This window comes from Trypanosoma theileri, assembly GCF_002087225.1.
Source record: "Trypanosoma theileri isolate Edinburgh chromosome Unknown TM35_Tth_21_V1, whole genome shotgun sequence".
Taxonomy (NCBI): Eukaryota; Euglenozoa; class Kinetoplastea; order Trypanosomatida; family Trypanosomatidae; genus Trypanosoma; species Trypanosoma theileri.
In genome coordinates, this window is record NW_021639863.1 from 408,745 (window position 1) to 426,052 (window position 17,308).

General features: G+C 40.6%; 6 protein-coding genes across 6 annotated transcripts; all 6 read left to right on the plus strand.

Moving 5' to 3' along the window:
• Nucleotides 1–225: 225 nt before the first annotated feature.
• Nucleotides 226–2,226, plus strand: TM35_000212580 (TPR Domain containing protein; the record flags this gene model as incomplete). The annotated part of the gene is made up of 1 exon (XM_029027108.1): nt 226–2,226. The coding sequence occupies one exon, from the start codon at nt 226–228 to the stop codon at nt 2,224–2,226; it is 2,001 nt and encodes a 666-aa protein (XP_028881718.1).
• A 537-nt stretch (nt 2,227–2,763) lies between these two features.
• On the plus strand, nt 2,764–7,065 carry TM35_000212590 (uncharacterized protein; the record flags this gene model as incomplete). Its single annotated transcript, XM_029027109.1, has 1 exon — nt 2,764–7,065. The coding sequence occupies one exon, from the start codon at nt 2,764–2,766 to the stop codon at nt 7,063–7,065; it is 4,302 nt and encodes a 1,433-aa protein (XP_028881719.1).
• Nucleotides 7,066–7,353: 288 nt separating this feature from the next.
• On the plus strand, nt 7,354–10,113 carry TM35_000212600 (Vacuolar protein sorting protein; the record flags this gene model as incomplete). Its single annotated transcript, XM_029027110.1, has 1 exon — nt 7,354–10,113. One exon carries the CDS (start codon nt 7,354–7,356, stop codon nt 10,111–10,113), a length of 2,760 nt encoding a protein of 919 aa, XP_028881720.1.
• Nucleotides 10,114–10,557: 444 nt separating this feature from the next.
• On the plus strand, nt 10,558–12,093 carry TM35_000212610 (uncharacterized protein; the record flags this gene model as incomplete). The annotated part of the gene is made up of 1 exon (XM_029027111.1): nt 10,558–12,093. The coding sequence occupies one exon, from the start codon at nt 10,558–10,560 to the stop codon at nt 12,091–12,093; it is 1,536 nt and encodes a 511-aa protein (XP_028881721.1).
• A 1,004-nt stretch (nt 12,094–13,097) lies between these two features.
• Nucleotides 13,098–14,402, plus strand: TM35_000212620 (pyrimidine-specific ribonucleoside hydrolase; the record flags this gene model as incomplete). The annotated part of the gene is made up of 1 exon (XM_029027112.1): nt 13,098–14,402. The coding sequence occupies one exon, from the start codon at nt 13,098–13,100 to the stop codon at nt 14,400–14,402; it is 1,305 nt and encodes a 434-aa protein (XP_028881722.1).
• Nucleotides 14,403–15,245: 843 nt separating this feature from the next.
• TM35_000212630 (mitotic cyclin) lies at nt 15,246–16,727 on the plus strand (the record flags this gene model as incomplete). The annotated part of the gene is made up of 1 exon (XM_029027113.1): nt 15,246–16,727. The coding sequence occupies one exon, from the start codon at nt 15,246–15,248 to the stop codon at nt 16,725–16,727; it is 1,482 nt and encodes a 493-aa protein (XP_028881723.1).
• Between the last annotated feature and the right edge of the window lie 581 nt (nt 16,728–17,308).

The following is a 17,308-nucleotide window of genomic DNA, read 5'->3' on the forward strand; positions in this document are numbered from 1 at the left end:
TTTACTGACTTGCACTTTGGGTTTCTAAAGACTAATCACAGATATATATATATGGATAGAAAGGCTAAACACATTTATACTTTCGGAACCCAATTGTTTGAGCTTTTTTTTTTCTTTTTGCTTGTTTCCCCCATTTCTTTCTCTCTCTCTCTCTCTCTCTCTCTCTTTCTTTCTTTCTTTTAGTGTGTGTGTGGGTGTTTCTTCTTTGCCGGGTGCCGGGGAGAGATGAGTCGCCTGCCGCGGGAGTTGCGGGAGCGATTGGCCCGCGAACACGTCGAGAAGGCCCGCGGGCTGCGCACCGACGCGGCGGAGTTGGCGACCCCCGCCCTCGCGCACCTCACCCGCGCCGTCGCCCTCAACCCCCTCCTCGTCCCCGCGCTGCTCCCCCGCGCCCACATCGCCGCGCGGCAGGGGCGGCACGACGTGGCCATCGCCGACCTCACCCTCGCCATTCAGCTGGAGGAGTACGGACTCGACAGACGCCGCCTCGCCGCCGCCTACGGGGCAAGAGGGAATGTCTACCGTAAGGTGAATAAGATTGCGGAAAGTATTATTGATTTTTCAAGGGCAGTAGAGGTGGAACCGGATAATGGGACATGGTTGTATGAATTAGGGGTCTCGTATTCTGTGCAGGGTAGTACAACTCTAGCCCAACATTTCTTTACAACCGCGTTAGGAGATAAATTAACAGGACGAATGTCTGAAACTATTCGCTTTCGTGCACTCTATGCTTTAGGTACATGTAAGCTAAATGTAGGAGATATAAATGGTGCAATGACAGTACTTACAAAGGGACTTGAAATTCAAGAGACACATGGTTTACATAATTTACTTGGTGTTGCCCATTTTACTCGTGAGGAGTATAAAATGGCCTTAATACACTTTACGCGAGCATTAGAACTTGACGGTCTTAATAGTGAATATCATGTTAATATTGGTCTTTGTTTGTTTCAACAAAATGTTATGCAAGATGCCCTTAAACATTTTGAAGATGCCGTTTTAAAAGGTCCAAAACAAGCGATGCTTCATTTTTTTAGGGGAAATGCAACTCTTATGCTTGGAATGTATCCACAATCTATTACGGATATGAATGAAGCAATTTCATTAGATCCATCAAGAGAAACTTATCATTATTCTAAAGCGTTAGCTTTTTTAGCTCAAGGATACAACAGAGAAGCCCTAGCTGAACTTCAAATAGCTGTAAAACTAAAACCAACATTCCATACTGCATGGGTACACGCAGGATTACTACATTTATTACAACGTCAATTATTTGATGCTTTAAATTGTTTTTCTAAAGCGTTAAATCTTCAAGAAGAAGATGTACTCGTTCATGAATGTATTGGTCTTGTTTACTGTGACCTTAAGTATTATGATCTCGCTGCTGATTCTTTTACAAGATGCATAACTCTTGGACCAGGTAATCCTCTCTTTTACTTTCGTCGTGGTGCCGCTTTAATTGAACATGGAGATATTCATGGTGCCCATCTGGACTTAACAAAAGCTGTACTTGAATATAATTTTCGTGAACCTCAAGCTTTACACTCTCTCTCTGTCGTCTTAAGTAGATTGGAAAGCTTTTCAGAAGCTTTGGAATTTGCTAATGAAGCAGTTTCATTAAATTCGAAAAATTACCGTTATTTGTTGCATCGTGCTGATTGTCTTTACGCTGTTGGAAATTATTCAGAAGTTGTAGAAGTAACCACTACTGTTATTCAACAGGGTTATGAAAGTGCAGAATTGTATTATTTACGAGCTCGTTCAGAGTATGCACTTCATTTATATAATGAAACAGCTTCAGATTTACTACAAGCAGCCTCTCTTCAACCTTTACTTCATGAAAGTGCAGATTTCTGTTATGCTTTGGGAATTGCATATTTGTATTCTAATCAGAACTATCGTGATGCAGAAGTCGCATTAACAACTGCTATTGAACGTCATCCTAATCCACCTGTATGGTTCTTTGATGAACGGGCGAAAGTACGTCAACGTCTTGGTGACGCTGCAGGTGCACTAGCGGATCTTAATGTTGTATTGAGTGTTGAAGAAGATGACCCTAGTGTACTCTTACGACGCTCTTTTGCACACAAATCTCTTGAAAATTATATGGAAGCTGCAAGAGATTTTGAAAAAGTGAAAATGATGGATGGAGCAAAAGATATACTTACACAGGTATCATACGAAAAGTTCTTTGCAATTGACCAGATAACCTGGGATATCAATTAGTGTTGGAATTCTTGTTGCTTTTTTTTTTTTTTTTCTTTGTTGTTATTTTTGTTTGATTTTTCCTGTGTGAATGTAAAGAGGAAATACCGTTTTCAGTACAATGAAGAGGATAGAGAGAGAGAGAGAGATTGAGTTCTCAATGAACAAACTAGTTTTTTTTTTTTTTCTTTGGTTTCGAACTAACTGATATGTTTTTATTTGAATTCTGTTATGTTAATCTTCTTTTTTTTTGCGCTTTTCCTTTTCTCTGTTGTTTTTTTTTTTTATATATCCTGGTACATATATATATATATAGTTAAGTAATAAAGAGGGAGCTTTTCTTTGCATTCCCTCTGTCTTCACATTCTTTTCCCTTCTTCCCCCTCCCTCTTTCCCCTCCACCCTCAATTCATCACAAATACTTATCTTCAACAGGCTCACACGCAGACGAACGAGGTACGAGTTTTATTTTTTTGTTTTGAAAGAGAACCAAAAAAAAAAAAAAAAACGGTAGCGACGAATTACAATTCGTAAAGACGTACAAACACACGCACGTTGATGCTGCGGTGCTGCAGCTCTGTTTTACGCACATCTACTTCAGTTGATTTAGCTTTTAGACGTGCATTAGGATCACAGAGTACACTTCTTGACCTTGTGCCTGTAAAGAAGCCACTGATAGATGGATCGCTCTGTTGGTTTATCGAAGAGAATATTGATATTGTTCTTGTCTCTGGTGTAAAGGGCACTTCCCCAGATGAAGTAACGGATGGTGTTAAACTTCGTGCCACACATTTACTGCAGCAATGCGGTGATGGGGATGCTGTGAAAGGTTGCTATGCTCTCAAGCGATGTGTGCAGGAGGCAGTAACAGTTAGACATTTATTGCGCCGACTGGATCTACAGGTTTTATTACGTGTATGGGATGAATCACCCACTACTAAAACATCATTAGAAATGAGTTCAGATGACTTTAAATATGATAGTGATGTGAAATTACACTGTTCCATTTATGAGATTGATACTTGGGAACCACATAAAGAGAAACGACATTTAAAGGATATATCAGCCTTTCCATCTGAAGTTTCTCTTGATCAACTCTTACGTCGTGCTTTACATGTGGTAGAGCAGGATGCGGAGAAGAAAGAACAACAATTTGCACTAGCTTCATTCCTTGAAGCTCGTTTACTTCTTCTTCATGGTAGTGCTTCTCCTTTTCCCATACGTTTTAATCATTCTGTTTCATTTTCAGAAAGAGAAAATGAAGTTATGTGTTCTTCTTCTTCTTTTAAAGGTCGAATGGAATCAAATCCTATGATGGTCTTTGCAGAGGACCCTGCAACACGTTGGATTGTCTCTTCCACTTCATACAAAGTGGATTTGGAGTTTTTACGGTATTCTATCGAAGGGAGTGATCATCAAAAATTTATTTCTGGTACATGGAAATTACAGGATAATGTTGGAAATACTGAAAGATGTGATGTACCTTTGGTAACATTGAAAAATAAGAAGGGACTTATATTTGGAAGTCATAGCCTTGACATGAAAGGGCAAAAACATCAACAACAAGAAGAACAAGAAGAAGAAGAAATGGTAGATGAAGATACTCTTGAAAAACTTGAAAATGCAGGAAAACTTATTCGTGTTTCATATTTGGAAGGGAAACAACACGTATCGAAAGTTCTGCGTTTGCTTTGGGATCAACCAATTCTACAGTCTCTTTTATTTTATACATCTGTTGAATTTTTCTGTGGTCGTCTCTCATGTACACGAGCAGAAGATTATGTGAAGAGTTGTGGAAGACTTGAGATTGATTCATGGTTGAATGATCAAGGTCGACAAACAACTATACCTATGCCGCCATTATACCTACGTTATTTTACTTCCTTGGATTTTCTTCAGGAGTGTTTACCACTTGAAATGGGATCTCGAATAATGTTATTTACTCAATTAGGTCCTTTACATTTGAGTTATCACGTGGCTGCAGCATCAGGTGATCGTGTGGTAACACCTATGAGTTGTTTTAGTTCTGCCACAGCGGCACTTTCAGCGTTGCTGCCGTGGTATACCGCAACACCGCTACGACCAGTGGTCTCTGAACAGAATTATCCCCACCACCATCAACATCATAATCATAATCATCAACAACAACAAAAGCCATCAGAGAACTCAACTGCGACGGAGACTGCGGGTGGTTCGGGTGAACAAACTACAAAACCCACTGAAGATGCTTCACTCAATACTGTACGTGTACTGGATGTGGAGGCGGTGCTAAAGAAGATGGGTGTTGTCAGTGGGACTTTTGCTTCTGATCGACTCGAGTATTTTGACACATCAGGACGTAAACTTTTGGAGTTTGATCAGATGGACACTTTAAATGGTATTGAGCGTTTAGTGCGTTGTTTACGGCGAAAACGGGCTGCAAGTTTCACTACGATATCACTGCACGAAGGGGCTCGGGCGCCGCACATCATTGCCGGTCGCGCTTTGGCCGGTTTTGCAGCAAATAAGATGCCACCGTATGTGAAACGTGTTCGTATTCCTGTTCCACTCGTGCCTGGTGAGTTCTTTGGAATTCGATTTGCGGGTTTACTTGAATTGGAACAGCTGGAGTGTAGATTGCTTTCCATCTTTGAAGAATATGCAGAGGACCCCACACAATGGCCACTGCGGCGACGAACACCGTGTTTCTTTAATCGATGGCGTTTTACAAGAGGGATTATTGCTGCTATTATGCGGCATGATGATAAATTTCGCTACACAATTGATCCTCCATTAGGTGAAAAAGGTTCTAGAACTCTCTTACTGCGTCTATACTCAGGTGATACTGTAATGCGGGAGATAACAGTTCAGGAAGAGGCAGTTTTATTACAGGTACGAAATTGTTTTGCGGAATATGCCAATCAATGGATTGTTGATTTACCACCGATTGAAGATGTTCTTTTTGGTATGCTGGATATTAAGAAAACAACCTCTTTTTCCTACAGAACTGTTCTTAATGCAATGTTACAAAATAGTGAGGTATATACTACTAATGAGGATACTGTCTCACTTGAGCTCCGTATTTCAAGTGATGTTTCGGTTATTCTTTCTAGTGAAAAAAGTGGAGGGACTCCAGAGTCAAAAGAAATGATAAGTAGATCATTTGTGGTACGTCAGTTTGCCATGCTTTTACCCTTGATTGCACTATTGCAGCGAGCACAGCTTATTATATCAGAGTTAAAGGATAATGGAGGGGCTGTTTTTCACTGTCAAGATAATACCGCTGTTGGACGTGGTTTTCGTTGGGAACTAAAGAAACAAACAGATAATTTAAATAAATATGAAGTTATTGATGCTGTAGAAGGTATGTCAAGATGGGTTGCACTTGGTGAACTAGTGGATAGGTATCCGCTACAAAAAGAAGCTAGAAAACCAGTAAAAGAATTTAGAAAACCGGCAAAAGAAGTGACGATTAACCAAAAAATAAAATATGGGTTAACTATTGAGGAATGTCAAGCTATACTTGGGCGAAAATATGGTGTTCAAAAGATAATTCACGAATACAATAGAGATAATAATGAGTTCATTGTAAAAGGACTTAATTGTGATACTCAAAAAGAGTCAAGAACAACCTCTTTGATTCGGGTTATTGCGCTTAAAGAAAAAGATTCTATTGGTCATGTAATTCACAGATATTATTGGAAAGAACTAGAAATTCCAAATCCACCTGCCTTATCTTTTGAAGATTTGCGATTGAGGAGTTTACAATCGATTTACAATTTATGTCAACCGTATTTTACATTAGCACTTCCACCACTAAATGATTCGCTCTCTGAAGTACTGACAAAAAAAGGATGGTGTGTTGTTCTTAAACTTCCAGGAAATCTTTTTGCATTTGAAACACTAAAACATGTGGAGTATGTATATCTTGGTCGTGGAAAACATGAAGGCCGTCGTGAAGTTATGCGTCAATTTTACAATTCCATATTTGGTAATGCCTCATCAACTACTGAACAGGTTTTGTTGAATGCGTTTAAAAACGATCCTGTTTCACATCCTGAAGTTTCCACTGCTATTAATAGCATTAACCCTGGAATACAAGGAAAAACAAGAACATCAACATCATTATCATCATCACTATCAGTACCAACAGCGGTGACACCTTGTGGGAAAGACGCTTGTATGTATAGTGAATTGATGCGTGTTATTGGTAATGCGCTTCAATCGCATGTAGGATATGATGGTGTGGTGGAGTGTCGTTTGAGTTTTATGACTGGAATTAAATGTCGATATGTTCGCCAGCCTTTTTCTCATGGAGATCAGGTGGATCTCTTTAACGTTCCTTTGCGATCAACCTTATGGTTACCGCTTCAACTTCTTTGTGAACTCATGTCGTGTGCTCTCCGTCTTCTCTCAGAGACTGTATTAACTGATTTACTACTGCGTGCCTCTTCTGAATGGCCGTCAGTTTTTCTTGATATGAATAAAAATGAACGTCTCTTCTGTACAACATTTCTTCGACGTTATTTGGGTCTTTATAGTTATGAAGAGAATGATGTGGATCCCCGCGCGGCGGTACCTGGAACAATATACTTAGTGGAGTCCACACGGTCTGTTAGTGGTGGGAATGTGGAGGCTTCTCTACTTCTCTTGCAGACACCATTACCTCCACACACAGCAACGTTTAAGAAAAGTCTTGCCTTAGAGAAGGGAACTAGTTTATCGCGTGCCGAGTTGGGTTTGTGGAGTAATGTGGCCCAGCAACTGGAGCATTTGCTGGAGGGAATACAGAAACATAATATTCAACATGCGCAGCAACGAGATGTGGATAAGGCTGTTTTTAGTTTTCTCTCACGACTAGCAATGGATGAGGGGCGTTAAAACTGGTGTGGGGGTATGGTTGGGGGGAAAAAAAAAAATTAAGAAAGAAAAAAGAAAAAGAGAAAGAGAGATAAATACGAACTACTACTTATCGGTATGTGTTTTCCTTTCTTATATTATGTCATGTTTTCTTTTTTTTATATGTTTTGTGTGCATTCATTATTGCTTCGATATTAAAACTACAGAATGGTTTTATTATTATTAGTGGGAGAACGATTCTTCTTATTTTTCCATTTTAATTTTATTTATATATATAATTACAATGCTTTTGTGTAGCGTTCAGATAAGATGTTAACAGAGGGAGATTTGGAAGAGTTGGCGCTTGTTGAACTGGATGATGATTTTTTAGAAACTAATCTACGCAACGGTAGTGAAAATAAGGCGTTGGATGTAGAATTGAGTCAGCGTTTAGTACAAAGTGTATGTGATGAATTTGTTAGTACATTTCTTGGCGACGACGGTGTGGCGACATTACATCAGTTACTGCAAGAGTGTGATGCCTCACTTGCAGACATTGAACACGTTCTTCGTCGCTATATTGATAATTTGGGACGCATTCAGCAGGATATTGGCGATGTACGTGAGCGGCTAAAACACGTTCGCGTGCAACTTAGCAACAGACAAGCAGTAGAAACTTTAGTTAAACGTGTGGTTTCACGTGTTGTGGTGCCTCCTGATGTTGTGCGAGTAATTGTGCATAGTAGTGAAGAACAGTTAGGTACACAGTTTAGTCTCAGTACACACCAGTTATGGTTGTTATTACAATACCGAAAAGAGATTGGTGTTCCGCTTGGTCCTAATGGGGCACGGGTCTCACTGATATCATGTCCTTTCTATGCAGAACAGCGAGAGGTGCTGGATCGCCTGGCAGTGCACGCCTGTGTGAAGGTGCAGCGTTTTCTTATACGCAAGTTAACTTCACTCGGAGTGCCAAACACAAATGTGTGGATACAACAGGAACATGTACTGAAACCACATGTCTTTTATGTACACTTTCTACGCTCCGTCGCACCGCTGCTCTCTCCAACACCATATCATTATCAATTACAAGAACGGAATGGTAATATAGAAGATGAATCTCCAGAATGGTTACCTTACCGAATTACGAAAGCATTATATGATGAATTCCGTCTGGATTATTGTCGTATTATGTCACCGCTCTATCATGATCGTATACGGCACTATGTAATGTCATTACATGCATTAGAAAAGGCTACACAGACGGTACCAACAGGATCTGCAGAAATATATATATTACCTTTACTTACAGATCTACAAGATACCATAACAGAACAGTATTTTCAATTAGGTGAACGTGGGAATATTCTGAATTCTGTTTTTTCACCACCACTTGTGCCAGCCGTAGAAATGGCGAAACGACGAACACACTTTTACGAAGAGACATTTCGTTCATTAAATTCTCTCATCTGTGATGCCGTCACACATGAATTTCTTTTTACTTTCATGTTTTTTGATGGAGATATGTCTGTTTTTGTCGATGTCTTTAAACCAACTATTCAATTTATAATAGACTATGTAGCGGAGGTATTACTTGGTCAAGGTGATGGTACAGTCTTTCGCCTTATTCGAGAAGAATATCACTACGCCTCTGTTAATACAAACTGCCGCTATGATTGTTATGGATTATTACTGCTGATTCGCCTTTGTCATGACTTTCGTTCATGCATGCGAGATGCGAGACGGTTAAGTTGTTTGGAGGGATTTTATGATTCGTTGCTTCTACTCCTTTGGCCGTTATTTCAACGTACATTTGAACGTCAAATGCTTGCACTACGATCTGCAGATGTGGCGAGTCTTGCACGTATGGCCTTACGCAGAGGAAAAGGCCGTATATCTGGTACTGGTAATAGTAATAGTAATAGTAATAATAATGGTGATAATAAATATGCGTGGGTGCCATTTGTGCATCCGCTTACGAAACGGTATGCGGCTTTCGCTACTGCTCTTGTAACCATCAGTCGTACATCTGACGTTATTGTAGAATCAAGTAGTAGCCGAAGATCATCCTCTTCGATGAATGGAACAATGAAAACAACAGCGAAAGCGGAAGTCCCAACAGAAGGGGAAACAGAAGCAAAAGATAGTAGTGATACTACTACTACTACTACTACTACTACTACTAATACTACTACAACGAATATGGTTAATAATGGGGATGGAGATGTATTGGATTTTGCTGAACTCCAACGTGTTGCATGGCGTATGGTGGAGGAAGAAATTGCGAGTGATGCGGCGGATAGTGCCTCTCGTTTTGCTGTTCTCGTTGGTAATCTTTCGTTTATGCGAGTGGAGATTGTACGATTGCTGCAGGAGATGGGCCGTCACCTCGCCGCACATGATGTGAAACATCCTGAAATGCAGCACCTTCACGGAATTGCGTTTCTACTAAACAACATTTATTGGATTTTATCTGTGTGGCGCACATCTTCTATTCATACAGCTTCTCTTACTGCTGCTACTACTACTAATACTACTACAACTAATACTACAACTACTGCTGGTTCTTCGACGACAGAGAGAGATAGAGATGTTGATGTTAACAGTGATACTGCTATGGAACTATTTGGTGATGACTATGTTGCCCTACAGGAGTTGCAGCGAACACAACGTGCGGAGTTTGTTGAATCTCTTGTTCGCACCTATTTCCGATCTGTACATCATATTGTACAGCACGACGAACTAGCAGAGCAAAACCCAGCGGAAGTACTTGCAGTGGCGGATGCATTTACGCGTGAATGGAAGCGTAAATTAGATGACATGTGCGTTTCGGTCTGTTCAATGTTATGTGATGTGACACATGAGGGAGAAATCCTTGCGCAGGTGTGTATGGAAGTATTGCTGTGTAATACTCGTTTTCACTCTTGTGTATCCCGGGCTGTGGAGGCTTCTGTGGGAATCGCAGAAGATGCGAGGCGTCCGCTTCGATCCTTTATAGTGACGAATCAGCAGATGCTACAACACATGAGGACACTTGCAACAATGGTTGAAGACGGTGAGGATGAAGAGAAGGAAGATTTGAATGAGTGATGTTAATAATATATATATATATATATATATAGAGCTCTGAAGTGTGTTATTTCATGTGATTTCTTCTTCTTCTTTTGTGTGGGTCTTGCAGGCAAAGGCAGGGAACATGTGTTGGAAGATGAAATGATTTTTGTTTTCCTTTTTTCTTATGTTAACTATTTCATTCTTGATTTTCTTCTCTTTTTTGCTTTTCCCTATCGTATTTTGCTGCGATGGTGTGTATCTGTATGAGTATGAATATATTTTCTTTTTTTTTTTTTCTTTCTGTGATGCATGACAGTGTTTCGAAATTTGTTCACTGTTTTTTTTTTTTTATTCTATCTTGGGAGTGGAATATATGGAATTCCCCTTTTTCAGTTATTATGTTTCTTTTATCTCCTCTTCTTGTCTGTGGTTTAGTTCTCTATTCCAATCGCAAGGTACTGTTTACAACTATCCCGCACGATGGATAATAATTGGGATGGCATTCAATATTTCGTGAAGTGGGCCAAGTTGCTATCTTATGCTGATATACTTGTCAATCGATTCAAGGCCGCAGGATGTGATTCAGCTGCAGATGAGCTTAAGATGATAAGAGATGAATTTAATTATCATATAAGTATCAAATCCAATGGTGAGGTCTTTCGTAAGGCCTGGGAAGCAGTCGCTGCAATGCCGGACAAGTGGGAAGAAACAGTTGATAACACCGATTGGGATGAGGCCAGACCAAAGGACGATGCCGAATGGGAACAGTGGAATGCGTTTAAACTTAATGGCGATGATTGTGCTCAAATTTTTGAGAGTGAAATGCAAAGATTAACTACAATCACGAAAGCCAAATTACAAGTGAAATATGATGAGGCTGTCAAGCGCTGGGAGGCCGCCAAGAAGGCCACGGAAGATGCTGACGGAGAAGTGCGTCAGAAATGGAAGTTAACGCGAAAAAAACATGAAAGTGCCAGAAAATATCATCTTGTTTGGTCAGAAGTTTGGAAAGCAAAGATATCTTTTCTTGAAAAGGGTGAACAAGAATGGGCTGCTGAGTGTGAAAAATGGGAGACATGTGTAAATTTAATGATCCAGCAGCATGGTGTTGATTCCGATCTCGCGCAGATCGCAAGGTACCGCTCAGAACTAACTTCTACAAAGGAGTTTACAGGGGATTGGGGCTTTCCACATTGTACGAAGTGGTACCAGTTGATATACAAATCTAAGCTATTGTACCGTCAATTCAAGGTTGCCGGATGTAGTGCAGAAGCAGATGAGGTTCTGTTGGAAAGATGTGAATTTGATGATTGTATAAAAAAAGAATCCAATGGTGAAGCCTTTTGTGAAGCCCGGTGTATAGCCCAAGCTATGCTAAACACGTGGGAAAAAACCAATAATCGCACCGCCTGGGATAAGACCAAACCAGAGTACGATGACGAATTGAATAAGTGGAATGAGTTTAAACCTAAGGGTGAACAGTATGCGAAGAAGTTGGAGGCAAAGATTAACTCTCTTTATGGACGTGTACATTTGCAAGCTCAGACGTTCGAAGGTAATGTTGAACAAAAGAACAAGAGAGACAAGGAACGCAAGAAGCTCCGTAAATTGGAGAAAGAAGTAAATCAAAAGTTAGATAAAATCCGCAGATTGAAGAAAAGACGATGGCGCAAGAAGATCCGTAAATTGAAGGGTGTAATAAAAAGAAAGAAGAAGGAAATTGATAAACTTATTAAAGATGGCGGTAAACATCGCAACAGGATTCGTAAATTAAGGGCCAAAATCCAGAAATATTATAAAAGGATCCAAAACGTGAAGGATGAAGTGAAACAGAGACGCCAGAAAATCAAAGAATTAGAGCGTGAAGTGGCGCAAGGGAAGAAGAAAGTTCGTCAGTTGAGGAATACTATTGCTCGAAAGGACGAAGCAATCCGAGAGCGTGGGCGCCCAGTGAAGGAATTGGGTAGCTCTCTCGAGTTGCCTGCACAGGTCCAGACAACACTGATCAGAGATTAGTGCCAGGATTTAGAAGACTCCGAAATCATCACTCGCACCGTGCTTGAGTAAGAATATCAACTGATTTGATGAAAAGATGGCCAATGTTTCTTCTTCAGAATGCTGCAATAACGAAGGCTGCCCAACTAAAGGACGGCATCAGCAGCCCTGCGTTACTGCGTGTTCCACTCCTCCTGCTGCTGCTGCTGCTGCTGCTGCTCTCTGTGCTGGACTGTATTACCGTGTGCTGAGCACTGTGGTGGGGTCCATCCAGAGAGTGTTGCTAATCACTTGTTTACTGCTAGTAATAATAATAATTTAATTGCTACTGTGTTTTGTACACTGATCACGGAGAAAATCAATCCCGATGACACCCATTGGACTGGGGTGCATCACTTTTTTGTGTGGAAATACCTAATCTCTTCTCTTTTTTATCTGCGTTCACATTATGTCTGAGCAGAGTAACATATATTATTTGCTTCTCCCGGTGGAGAAACTTGCAAATTGTAATGGGGACAGGGAGCAACCAACACAAAGAGATTTATGCATTATTCGTTATTATTATTTTTGTGTGTGTGGCTATCTCTGCAATGTTACTAAGTGATTTAATACGGGAAATATATATCAGTTTTCTGGAAATTGTTTTCTGACGGCTTGCTAACAGAATAGTCAAGTCTTACATTTATGCTTTTGAATGATTTAATGTGGGTCTGGGGGGATACATGTTTTTTTTTTTTTTTTTTTTTTTTTTTTTTTTTTTTTTTTTTTTTTTCTATCTTGGGAGTGGAATATCTGGTATTCCCTTTTTTGTCATTATGTTTCCTTTTATCTTTTTCTTGTCTGTGGTTTAGTTCTTTATTACAATCGTCTGGTATATATTTGACTGGTACCAGTATAGGGAGTACTCATATACAACCTTCCTATATTATATATATATATATATATATAATATTTTCTGGAGGTACTATTTTCTCCATTTCAACTCTTGGTAGTATTATTATTATTACTATATTTCAACGGTGTGTATGGATCGTGTGCATGCATTGCAGTCGCAGTGGGTTAATCTCCCGCAGCCACGCAAAATGAAGGCCCTTCGCATCATTGCTGCCGTCTGTTACGCTATTGCCCTTTTCTTTCTTGTGATATTTACATTTGGCGGCACTACAACCGCCAGTAGAACACCAGAAGCGGCAGTTATCTTTACAGAGGCAACACCAGGGGGTATCGCAGCACTACGGTACTTGTCGCTTCGACGAGATGTTAACATCGCCGCCGTTGTAATCGCCATCAATGCGTGGAATGTTAATGTAAATGCTGCACATGATAATATTCGTGCTTTTCTCGCAGCTATGCGGGAGGAGAAAACACTTCACTATGATGTTCCAGTATACTATGGGAACAGTCTGGCACAGGTAAACGCACATTTCTTAGATGATATAGCATATACTACAGACACCAATCCTTCCACAGGAGAGAGAAATATGAATACTACCTCATGCACCTACAGACGAGTACTTAGTCCTGATATCTTAATGGACGCGGATCGCCTCTTTGGTGGAGCAGAATTGCTTGATACTGTACAAATTAGTGCCCCTACTTCATCTTCCTCAAAAGATAGCAAAAACAAAAATAGTAAAATCAGTCAATTAGAGTTCTTTGAAGAACCCTTGTCGAGCTATTTGGTGCAAAACACGGCAACGTTTCTGGTATTAGGTCCAGCAACCGATGCGGCATGGTTCTTGCAACGACACAGCGAACATAGAAATCATGTGAATTCTATTTTCTTTGCTGCTGGTGCTCTCACATCTGACACAGATCTACGTTTTGTGTACCCACCAAATCGTCGTGCAGAACAGCACGCTTTCTTTGATCCTCATGCAGCAAATTATATCGTAAGTGGTGCTCATCGTATTCCAGTAGAGATGTTACCGTTAGATGCCACACCGCAATGGCCAAAGGACTTGTATGATTCTTATGTTACCTCACGTGCATCTTTGTCGTCTACATCATCCTCTAAAGTTCCAGTTTCTGCACAAGTGGTGGCACGTGCAATTGAAGGCTACAGCAGACGACTTCGAACAGATGTACCGCTGCCTGTTGCAGTGACAGCAGCAGCCTACTTTGCGGATATTCATGTACGTGACAAGGCAACAGTAGCAGAGATACCGATTTTAGTGGCCAATGGCGTTTCCATGGCTACTGATGGTACAGTTGGAACGCCAAGTAAAACACAGCAGCATAGTGAAGTCTTTAAAGTGAAGGTTATTATGCATTTGCAGGAAGCAACCTTCTGGAAACGTTTTGAGGCCGTGGATAATTTAGGAAAATGACAAGGGTACTTGCTTTTTTTTGCCTTCTTTTATTGGCTCTCCTAATGTTTTTCTCTTTTTTTTTGTATATGCCGCATGTTTTTTTTTTTTATCTCTTATTTATGTTTGCATGTTCACTTGTTTTTTTTTATTATTTTATTTCAATTTTCTTCTTGGTTCTTATTTCTTGTTTTTCTCTTTAAATTAACGCAAAATCCATATTTATTGGTTTTTTTTTTTTTTTGGACTCTAGTATATTAATTAATATATATATCTTTAAGATACAGTAAGAGTAGCCACGAGAAGGTTAGCAGGTTTCGTAAAGATAAATAAAAGAAAAAGAAGTGGAGCATCTCAAATTTTCTTCTTGGATCTGTTTTGGTTTCTCTCTCCTTGTGAGAAAGAAATACGTGAGTGATTGGGTTTAACACCTTAATATCATTTTCACAAATATAGACATATACACACGAACGCTTGTAAAAGTCTTCTTTGACAATAGCATAAGTAGACACAGGCATATCTATAGAAAGATTAAGAAGGAAAAGGGAGTGCTTATAGATTATACATAAATATATATATATATATATATATATATATATATATACTTTTTTTGATTCTCGTTTTCTTTCTTTCTTTTACTGTGTATTTGTGTGTCTCTGTGCCTCTGTCTGTATCTGTCTGTGTTTTTTTTTATCACGGGTAGACGAGGACTTCACACAAAAAAATAGAAACGATACTGCTGCGGGAAAGAGATTTTCACGTTTTTTTTTTTTGGTTTTGGTTTTTTTTTAAAACCAAAACTGCAGCACTCGTATACACGGTCAAGAGAAAATTTGTTTGATTGCGATTGACTGTCAGGAATAGATGGACCTAGATTCAATGAACGATAACACTAACAACAATAACAGTACACTTCAGGCGCTTGACATCAATGTGCAGCAGTATGCCAAGTCTGAACTCCTTGCCCTTCCAATACCCCGCCAACTACGTAGTTCCATATCTGGCCAACAACAACAACAAGAGCAATATGAACAACGTCAACAACAGCGGTACCTTGGATTTAGCGATGCATTTATGCGTACAACGTCTCCCTTAAGTTACGGTGAGGTTCGATCGGAGTTGATAAATGTTCTTCTACAACTTGAGATACGACACGGCTGCGCCTGTTATTCCGGGACTGGTGCCTCTGTGGCTGTGGAGGACTGCCGGCGGGTGTTGGAGTGTGCCCTCTCGCGGCTGCTGCTGTCGGCGTCGGAGTCCACGCGGCGACTTCTCGCGGCGGTTGTGGGCGGCGGGCCGTTGAGTCTCCGCGCCGCGGGGGTTCTCCGCCACCGGCGCCGCCAACTGACGGCCGGCCTCGACGGCGGGGCCGCAGACGTTCAGACGGCCGGCCTCGACGGCGGGGCCGCAGACGTTCAGACGGCCGCCCGACTGGCGCTGCTGCTCGGCGAGACGGCGGAGATGCCGCAGTTGTTGCGGCGGCACACCACAGATGCCACCCGGCGGCGAGTGGAGGATTTACTTTTTCTACACCCCACAGACACCGTCGCACTCTGCCACGCTGTGCTGCAGATGCCAGTGCCGCAGCAGGTGGAAACACCCTTTGATGCTCACTACTATAATGATGTGGTGGATGATCTCATTGCGATGGGGGATGAGGAGCCGCAGAGTGGATTGCTGCAAAGCGTGCAACGGGATATCACTCCACAGGTACGGGAACTTCACACAGAGTGGATGTTGCAAGTAGCTATGGCATGTAATGTGAAATTAGAAACATTCTTTCTCGCTGTAGCAATTTTGGATCGGTATCTCTTAAGAATATATGTTCAGCGAGATCAACTCCAACTTGTGGGATGTGCTGCATTGCTATTAGCATCCAAACAGGAAGAGATCTTCCCCATTTCACTTCGCACCCTTGTTCGCTATGGCGCTGACCGTTTCACTCTTGAAGCACTTGTAGCTGCTGAATGTCAACTCTTTTCTTTTCTTGGCTTCGATGTGGTGTTACCTACACTAAGTGCAGTGGGATTGGGTCTTTTACTACTACAGGAATCTACCCCTAGTGAAAAACAAAAATGCTTTCTTCTTTATACCCTGGCCACACTTTCTATTCGTACATACTACCGACAATTCAAACTTTCATCTTTAGCTGCTACTGCCGTTTACTTGAGTCGTTACTGCTTTAATATTCCCTCAGGGAGACCAAGTGAAGAGGTAGCTGCCTTATTGCCGATTGTGACAGCTGCACTCTGCCGCAATTCTGCAATGGGTCCTGGTGGGATTTATGACATATTCGGCAGAAGTGTCTTTCACGAAGTGAGTCGCATTAAGCTACCAGAAATGTAGTGAAATATGTCTGTGTCTGTGTGTGTGTGTAGATTACATAAATTCCACCATGGAAAGAGAAGAAGTATAAACGCAAACTCAAACATTTTTTTTTATGTGTTTATGGGTTTACTGTAGATATCTAAAGAAGAATCACGCAAAAGTTGTACTTTTTTTTATGTATATGTTAATGTGCATGTAATCTTATTGTGATTATTATTATTATGTGTGATGATGATCATCAACATCATTTACTCATATACATGTGAAGTACATTTTTTTTTGTGTGTGTGTTGAATCTTTCGATCATTTTTTTTTTTTACCATCCGCCTGCTCACTTTAGACTTGCCCGTACCTTTTTTATTTGTTTTTCTTTTATCTGTTTTGTGGTTGTATCACCTGTTTTCGATGCTGATACGCATAGAGCTCCTTCTTTTCTACATGACCAGGGTCGCGTTATGCTCGTTTCCCACTCTTATTTCTTTTCCTGCCAACAGCTCGGCTTTCTTTCTGTGGCTGTACGCGCGCGTGTTGTGTGGTGTTTTTTTTTTTTTTTTTTTTTTTTTTTTTTTTTTTTTTTTCATAGAACCACATATAAGCGT